Source organism: Hylobates moloch, unplaced genomic scaffold, assembly GCF_009828535.3.
Source record: "Hylobates moloch isolate HMO894 unplaced genomic scaffold, HMol_V3 SCAFFOLD_1, whole genome shotgun sequence".
In the NCBI taxonomy this organism is placed as follows: domain Eukaryota; kingdom Metazoa; phylum Chordata; class Mammalia; order Primates; family Hylobatidae; genus Hylobates; species Hylobates moloch.
In genome coordinates this window covers 9281082-9288514 of record NW_026652276.1, presented here as the reverse complement: position 1 = coordinate 9288514, position 7433 = coordinate 9281082, and the positions used below count along the sequence as shown (strand labels likewise).

General features: G+C 64.1%; 1 protein-coding gene across 2 annotated transcripts; it reads right to left on the bottom strand.

Moving 5' to 3' along the window:
- Nucleotides 1-270: 270 nt before the first annotated feature.
- On the bottom strand, nucleotides 271-7198 carry ECEL1 (endothelin converting enzyme like 1). 2 transcript variants are annotated; one of them, XM_032753301.2, is made up of 17 exons: nucleotides 6312-7198; nucleotides 5639-5707; nucleotides 5421-5531; nucleotides 5241-5333; nucleotides 4911-5035; nucleotides 4440-4662; nucleotides 3855-3953; nucleotides 3548-3622; nucleotides 3294-3397; nucleotides 2994-3052; nucleotides 2862-2913; nucleotides 2225-2292; nucleotides 1949-2073; nucleotides 1535-1600; nucleotides 1162-1257; nucleotides 844-920; nucleotides 271-698 (listed from the first exon to the last, which is right to left on the bottom strand). In XM_032753301.2, exons 1-17 carry the CDS (start codon nucleotides 7095-7097, stop codon nucleotides 599-601), a joined length of 2328 nt encoding a protein of 775 aa, XP_032609192.1. In that variant the 5' UTR covers nucleotides 7098-7198; the 3' UTR covers nucleotides 271-598. The 2 variants fall into 2 exon arrangements, with proteins under 2 accessions (XP_032609192.1, XP_058293187.1); XM_058437204.1 differs by lacking the exon at nucleotides 1535-1600 and having other exon boundaries at nucleotides 296-698; nucleotides 6312-7097.
- Between the last annotated feature and the right edge of the window lie 235 nt (nucleotides 7199-7433).

Genomic DNA, 7433 nt, shown 5'->3' with positions numbered 1-7433 from the left:
CAGGCCATGAGGCTGAACTAGGGGTGCCCCAGAACTGGGCAAGAAGCCCTGGGCAAGGCTTTGGGGGAGGGCGGCTGGGCCAGGGAAGTATTGTCGGTTGGTGGAAAAGATAGAAGAGTCCAGGAAGGCTGGACACAGGCGGCCAGGCCAGGGCAACCAGGAGACAAGAAGGTCCTCTCCAGGGTCCCAGTTGTGCTAAGCGCCCTAGCCTCCCTGCAGAGGGCTCTCTCGAGCTCCGCCTGCCCTGGGGACCCGTGAAGAGGCCAAGGCAACAGTACAGTGATTTATTGACCAGACTTTGCAGCAAGAACACAGCGAAGGTGGGGCCCGTACAATCCAGCCTGGCAGAGGGTCTGGCCCCCTTAGAGCAGAATCTGGGGACCCCAGCATATTTCCCTCACAGCCCCCCAAAGTCCAGCCTCACCCCTGCTCCAGGCCCCTCCTGAAGTGAGGGGCAGCAGGGGGGGCCGGGTCCTGGAGGGGCTGGAAGGCAGGTGGTGCCCAGAGCGGGGCTGGCACCGGGTGCATGCCTGCCCCGGTAGCCAGCAGGAGGAGATTCGTGCGGGGGCAGTGGGGGCGTGCAGGCGGGCAGCCAGGCTCACCACACAGAACACTTGTGGGCAGGGTTCATGGGCGAGTCCTTGGGACAGTGGAAAGCCCGGCCGAACTCCTCAAACTGGGACACACTGCCCAGCACCCTGGGGTGGGGAGAGACCACACGGTGTGGGGCCCTGCAGCCACTCCAACCCCGGCAACCAGGGGTGACTTTTATTCCTTCCCATGCCCCCTGATCCCACCCCAAACTCAAGGAGTGGACGAGGCCAGGCGGGCAGGTGGGCATACCTGTAGTGCTCGGGGGCATGCTTGTCGGTCAGCACCTGCAGGTAGATGGACTGCGACCGCCGCTTGATGCACCAGTTCTGGGTCCAGGAGCGGGGTGGAGGGGAGGAGGGGGAGATGAAGCCGGGCATCCACCCCCTTGCCCCCACCCAGCACACAAGGCCGTAGGCCCCCTCGGCACCACAGGACCATCACCTCTGAGGGGACAGGTGATGAGAGACAGGCTGTCCATGCGAGGCCTGGGCAAGGCAGGGCTGGGACTGACCCTGGATGCCGTGTCCCCACCCCAAGGCTCCCAGTCCAATCCCCCACCCGGCCCACCTGGGCAAAAGCGATGAAGAAGAGCTGGTCGTGTGTGTACTTGAGCCGGGGCAGTGGGTGCTCTGGGCCGTGCTCCCGCACCCACTTCTGATAGGCCTGGGGACAGAGAGAGCATGGACCTGCTAAGCCCGCCCACCCTGGGCTCTGCTTCCTCTCTGTCCTCCATCTAGGTAGCCCTCCCTGCTCTCCCTGTGAAGGGGGGCCTGTGAATCCTTCCTCTTCCAGTGGACCGTGTCCCCAGCACATGCCCTGCCCCACCCCCGGCCAGAGCTCAGCAGGGTGGGCAGGGAGAGGCAGCTCTGTCCCTCATCTGGAGTCCCCATCAGCCCCCGTCCCTCCCGCAGCAGGGGTGGAGCGCAGGCAGGCCGCTCACGTGGTAGGCCAGCTTGAGGCCGCCCATATCTGCGATGTTCTCCCCAAGCGTGTGTTTCCCGTTCACCTGCCGGGAAGGGAAGAGGCCAGGGGGCTGCTTGGGGCCCAGCTGGCCTCCCTCAGGCATTGATACCCTGGGCCCCAGCCCCTAATTCCTACCACCCCTCTTCTTCCCTTGCCCAGAGAGTTTGAGGGGGGGCTCCAACCCTACTCTTTCCCCCAACCCCCTTGTCCTCCATAAGTCTGCGGACACTCATTATATGTCCACGTGAGTGTACGTGGGAACTGAGTGTGTGTGCAGGGACCTGGGCACAGGTTTTGTTTGGACATGGGCACGTGCGCAAGGGTGTGTGTGATGCTTCCGGCCGGTGCCCCACCAGGCCCGAGGGGCACAAGGGGCAGGTGGGGGTCTCACCCGCTGGTTGTAGACAGTGAAGTTGTCATAGAGACGGACGATGCACTCGGCCTTTCGCAGGAAGCGGCTGTAGGAGGCCTCGGTCCACCAGTGCAGCAGGTTCCCTGAGCGGTCATACTGGCCCCCTGTGGGCAATGCAGCAGGCTGAGACCCACCCTCACCTGAGCCCCCTCCCCTCCCCACCCACCAGCCCCAGTTAGCCCATCCCCTACCCTGCCTCTCCACTGCCTGTCCTGCCCGCTCCCGGCCATCCCCTCGGGCCCCAACAGGCCTCACCCCAGTCGTCGTAGCCGTGGGTCAGCTCATGTCCGATGATGGTGCCGATGCCTCCGTAGTTGAGAGACCTGGGCCCACAGCAGCAGCATCAGGCCCTAGCCCTCACCACCCTCTGAGAGCCCTACGCTGCTGCCCAGGCCCCAGATGTCCCCTGGCCCGGCCAGGAGGTGGCCCAGGGAGGCCACAGAGGCATCCGTGCGGTCCAGGGGCACTTGTGCCTCAGCTTCCTTATGGGCTATGTGAATGCCTGTGGAACCTATCCAGCTGCTTTTAGGAAATCACATCTAACAGAGCTGGCTGGGCGGTGAAACAGGGCTGGAGGAGACAGGAGGGAAACCGAGGCACCCACGTAGGGGTTTCTCCTCCTACCTCATCGTTAGTGTTGTGCCACCTTTGAAACATCGAAATGAGCCTCAAACAAGTAAGGAAGACCCCAGGAAGTTACAAATAACAAACCTACACATTTTTCTAAATAACCAAGGATGCAGTGGGGAGCCAGGGTCCACAGCTGTCCTGACTCCTGAACCCAGCTGGGTCTGGGGCGATTGGAGCCACAGTACACCGACACACGCCTGGTAGACAAGGTCTGCATGCCAGCCCTGCCCTCAGCCACAAACAGGGCAAGCTATGTACTCACTGTGGGAAGTCAGGGTCGTACAGGGTGGGCTGCAGGATGCCCGCAGGGAACACTACAAGAAGGGGGTGCTCAGTGGGAAACACATCTACTTTCGGACCCTGCCCTGTCCGGCGTAGGGACACATCCCCTTACCCATCTGGTTCTTGTTGGGTAGATAGTAGGCATTGAGCGCCTGTGGGGGGAGCAGCCACCTGTGGACGGACGCTGGGGTGAATGGGGGCACACACTCCCTCCCCCACTACCCTCACATCACAGCTTCCTCATCAGCCATCTCCTGACAGTCTGGGGGTCACCCTGCCGGCCCCCACCCCATGCCCTGTGCTGGCCTGTGTGCCCCCCATATCTGCATGGCTGTGAGATGATTTGCCCCACCAGCTCCTGCCCTTTCCCCACAACCCTTCCCTGACCCCCAGCTCTGGGCCAGGCACCCACGTGGACTTGTCCACCTCCTGCCGAATCTTCTTAACTGAGAGCTGGATGCTGAAGCGGATGCTGTTCAAGATGTTCTTGAAGTAGGTCTTCTCATGGACCTCAAACTGCAGGAGGCATGGGCGGCACTCAACAGCAGGCCAGGGCGGGGCTACCTGCAGACTGGGCAACAACCTAGCCGTGCAGGCCACCTGCCCTCCTGAGTGCCATTAGTAGAGGGGCTGTGGACAGGCTGGGCAGGCAGGGTCAGGGCCCACCTCATACTCCTTGTCCACAGCATCGGGTTTCAGCAGGAAGTCCGGGTAGCCGACCATCACCATCATGGACTGGAGCTGCGGGCCAAGGGCAGGGGAAGGTGCACAGGGCATTGGGAGACAGCCCCCCGCCCCCACCCCACCCACCGAGGAAGGGAGCACTAGGCCAGCCTGCGAGTGGGCTTCACAGTGGGGGAGGCAGGCCTGGTCAACTCCACGAAGGCCTCCTTGTCCCTTTTGTTCTCTTTTGCTGGCACACAGTAGGTGCTCAATGTATATGGGACCAGCCGATGACACTGGGTCCCCTCACCTTGGCCCGAGCAGCAGCCCTGGTCTCAGCGTCCATCCAGTCCAGCTCCTCCAGGCGCTGGCCCAGGATGTACTTGATGTCTTCCACCAGCTGCTGCACCTGCCGGGTCAGGGGTCAGGGAGCAAGGGTCAACCCAGCAGCCTGGTCCATCACTCCTGGCAGGAGGGGTACCCCTGTCTTTAAGCACCACTTTCTAAGCCCAAACCTCATTTCTGAACACCAAGAGGATACTTTGGAGGTGGGGATCCAGGCCCTGCACCCCTGAGGGCTCACAAGCTAGAGGAGGAAACTGCCCCAGCAATGACCACAGACATCCCTAAGGCCACGCCTCCCGAGCAAGCCTGAGAAGGTGGGCTGGGGCCTGGCAGGGAGGTCCGCCTGCAGTCGATAGTCCACATAAGCTTCCTGGAGGAGGAGGCCTGCGGAGGAGCAGCCTGGAGCCTCAGAATCCGCTGAGTACTTAGCAGGGCCTGGTCCCCCTGCCTGCAGGGGACATGTGGGGCTCCCCAAGTTAGGACCATGGCCTCGGGAGGGCTCCATCCTCAATTCAGCACCATCCTCCCCACCCAAACAAGGGCAACCCACCTTGGCTTTGCTGGCAGCTGAGAAGTGCTCGTGTACAAAGAGGGAGCCAAGCGCCATGCCAAAGTGGCGATTGGCCTGGCCCAAGCAGACCCGGGCCAGCTCCTGTGGCTTGTCGCTGCCCTCCATCTCCCGTGCCAGCTCGTGCAGTGCCTCACGGAATGGCGGGGACAGGTGCTCACTCAGGACCACCACCACGCGCCACACCAGGTAGTTGTGCAGGACCCTGGGGGCCAGGTGAAGCCAGTGGGTGTCCAGACGGACATGCATGTGGGCCACCAAGGGCACCACCCCCACCTGTGCCCACCAACCTGTGGCTGGACCCAGGACCCAGACAGCCCCACAAAGAAGGGACAGGCGGTCATCCCAGCTATGCAGAGCAGAAAATGTAAAGCCCACCCAGCAGACAGGTCCAGGGTGCAGGGGAAGGACCTAGTGGCCGCTGGGCAGAAAACGCCAGATCTGCAGCCATACCGGTGGGGTGTGGAGCGGATGAGCTGGGACACCTGCTGCATGTAATCTGTCGCCAGCAGCACCACCTCCTCTTCCTCTGAGAAGTCCTCCTGGAAGATCTGGTCTAGCAGCCACTTCCACCGCAACTGTGAGGCCAAGGACAGGGACAGTGAGGCTGGGGTTGGCAGGGGCCACAGAAGACAGGGAGAGGGGCAGAGAGAGGCAGCGAGGGGACATGACAGTCCATGGCCAAGGAAGGGTTTGCCCATCTCTGGGGAGAGATAACTGTGTAGTCCCAGCAGCAGCATTGCCCCCAACCCTGCCTGCCCACGAGGACTGGGCCACACTCACGTGGGGGGTGATCTTCTGCAGCTGCCCCAGCGTCACCTTGTTGTACATGGAGCTGACATCTCGCCGTAGGTCGTCATACTCTGACACAGTGATCTGTGGGGAGAGATCACAGCTGACCCAGCCTTGGTCCATGATGCCCTCCCTCAAATCCAGGGCAGCTGCCAGCCCCGGTCTGCTCACGTTGGCCAGCCACTGCTCCACCTGCAGGATCTCTTGGGCCTTCTGTTCCACAGCGTCCACACCCAGGAGGCTGAGCACTCGCTCCATGAACACCCTGTATGCTGCCAGGATCTGCATCAGGGGAGGGGGCTCACCCAGGGACAGGGACAGGCCTGGCCTGGATCTACCCCTCCTGGGGCCCCAGGCCTTCCCTGCCTCCCCATCCCATGCCCCAGCACCTTCTCACTCTCCTCATCCTGAGCGAGGTACAGGGTCCTCTCTGGCAGGGTAAGCCCATCCTGGTCAATCTGAGGAGGGAGACAGGGGCCAGAGGTCAGAGGCCCACACTTCGTGTTCCCTAAACAGAGGGAATTTCCACTCCAATGCCCAGAGAGCAACCAGACATCCATGAGTACAGCCGCAGAAGCACGCAGACTGGGCCCAGCCCCTCTTTCCACCCAGACGAGATGGCCAAAGCCCCATCCCTGACTGTCCCAGCCTGCGGACGCCCAATCTTACCCCTGTACGTCTGCACTTTCCTTATCTGTCCGGGGCATTCGTAGGTCCCCCACTGACAGTTGGGACCCCTAGCTTTGGGGCCAGCTCTAGCCCTCGCGGAGATGTCAGCCCAGCCCGCCGGCGCGCCCCTCCCTCCTGGCCCTCACTGCCTGCCAGAGGGCTGGGAAATTGCGGCTCCCGCGGCTCCTCTAAACACCGCAATTACCCCAGGGAAATTACTTGCGCCCTCCTCCCGCGCTCTGCCGCTGTGCGCTCCCCTCCCCTCCCCTCTCCTGCTCTCCTCTTCCCTCCTCTCCTCTCACGCACCCGCCTCCCGCGCGCAGGGACCCCTGGGCAAGGCCACTGAGCCCCGGATCCGCGGCCACTGGCAGGGCGCTCAGGGGGCGCACTCACGCGGATGACGTAGCGCGAGGAGTTCCTGTCGTCCAGGCTGACCGTGAGCGAGAAGAGCGCGGCGGCGCTGTACACGCCCTGCGCCTTGTACAGCAACCGGTTGAGGTCCCATCGCGCCGCGACCCCCGGACGCTCCTCCGCGCCGCCCAGGTCCCAGCCCCCGCAGTCCTCGATGACCTCCAGCATGGGTCGCGGGCCCAGTCGCTCGATCTCGCTCATGTCGAGGCACGAGCGGAAGAAGGCGCGCACCTTGCGCTGGGCCGCGCCGCCGGGCCCACCCCCGGGCCGCGCCAGCAGGCGCCGTAGGCGCTCCTCGTTCTGCTCGCCGATGGCCGCGATGGTGCCATAGGTGAGCTTGTCGTCGGGGATGGCGTGGCGCCGCAGCCAACCGCCGCAGGCGAACGAGTAGAAGTCCTGGCATGGGTCGATGCTGGCGTCCAGGTTGGCGGCTAGGAAGCGAGCGGCGCGCGCGAAGGCCTTGCGCTCAGGGCAGCCCTCGGGACAGGCGCCGCCGCCGACCGCGACCGGGCCCAGGTATTTGAGGGCCAGCATAGCCGCCAGGATGGCGCAGAGGCCAGCGGCGAACACCAGCCCCGACAGCAGGCACACCTCGCGCCGGTTCCAGCGCGGCAGCCCGGACCGGGCCCCGGCGGCGCTGCGCGCAGCGCCCAACGGGAAGCCTGGGGGCAGGGAGGCCCCGCGCGCGCCCCCCGCGCCGCAGCGGCTCACGTACTTGACCTCTTGGAACTCATCGTAGTGCGCCGTCAGCGAATACGGGGGCTCCATGGCGCCAAGGCCGCCGCGGTGCAGACCTGGGCCACCTGGGCTACGGGATGCGCGTGGCCGCCGACCTCCTCGTGGGCCTCCGCATGGCCCCGGGGCCGCAGCTGCGGGAAGGGCAGAAGCAGGCTCAGGAGGTGCCGCAGCCGGATGGGGCTCAGGGGCACCGAGAGAAGGAACACAGGCCTGGGTGCAGAGGCCCCAGCCGCGGGCCTCATTCAATGCGGAAACCAGGGACTATGAGGGCTCGGCGGGGCCACCACCCCCACGTGCACAGTGGAGCCTTCTCCCCTGTCCCCTCCCTGCACACACTTGAGGGCCGCAGGGTTGGGAGGGCTCTTA

Coding starts and splice junctions, on each gene's coding strand:
- ECEL1 (XM_032753301.2), bottom strand. CDS start 7,097: ATGGAGCCCCCGTATTCGCTGACGGCGCACTACGATGAGTTCCAAGAG. Junction 4,663..4,910: donor ATCCGCTCCACACCCCACCG/GTATGGCTGCAG, acceptor CCTGGCCCCCAG/GGTCCTGCACAACTACCTGG. Junction 2,914..2,993: donor ACCCAACAAGAACCAGATGG/GTAAGGGGATGT, acceptor CCCTTCTTGTAG/TGTTCCCTGCGGGCATCCTG.